The sequence below is a fragment of the Buceros rhinoceros genome, unplaced genomic scaffold (genome assembly GCF_000710305.1).
Source record: "Buceros rhinoceros silvestris isolate BGI_N320 unplaced genomic scaffold, ASM71030v1 scaffold7503, whole genome shotgun sequence".
In the NCBI taxonomy this organism is placed as follows: Eukaryota; Metazoa; Chordata; class Aves; order Bucerotiformes; family Bucerotidae; genus Buceros; species Buceros rhinoceros.
This window is the reverse complement of record NW_010401744.1, coordinates 16,191-16,607: the sequence shown is the minus strand read 5'-3', so window position 1 is coordinate 16,607 and position 417 is coordinate 16,191. Positions and strand designations below refer to the sequence as shown.

Below are 417 nucleotides of genomic sequence, written 5' to 3'. Positions count from 1 at the left end.
TGTTCGCGACGTGCCGTGGGGTTGTGCCGGGGATTAGCGACAGCTGCCTGCAATTGCAGCTCTTCCCAGACAAGCGTCTCGCTCCCCCAAGGCTGGGGCTGGGGCTGTTTGGGGAATGCTGCCGGTGTGGTTTGTCTTGTAGTCTGCTCCAGGAATGTTGGCCAGACGGTCAAATTCTTCTCCCCTCTTGTAAAATGAGTGATGTGGGGCGTCTCTGGGAGAGCAGCCTGCCAGTCCCTCCTCCTCTGGATAAACCTGCCTGGCCCACACCGCCCTGTCATGGGAACAGGCCCTTTCAACCCCAGCCACAGTAAATACTCACCCTGCCAAAACAGAGGGGGAGGGTGTGGACTGGGGTGCCCGGTCTCCCTTCTTTGACACCCCCAAACACTGGCCAGGAGGCACCACTGGCTTTGC

The 417-nt window shown here is 59.7% G+C and overlaps 1 protein-coding gene across 1 annotated transcript in view; it reads left to right on the top strand.

Moving 5' to 3' along the window:
- Positions 1–115: 115 nt before the first annotated feature.
- The window catches only part of EPHB3 (EPH receptor B3), a 16,459-nt gene continuing 16,157 nt past the window's right edge, over positions 116–417 (top strand). The window contains exon 1 of the mRNA XM_010132370.1: positions 116–137. Within this exon, the coding sequence (XP_010130672.1) occupies positions 116–137 (22 nt within the window). The remainder of the gene's footprint in view (positions 138–417) is intronic.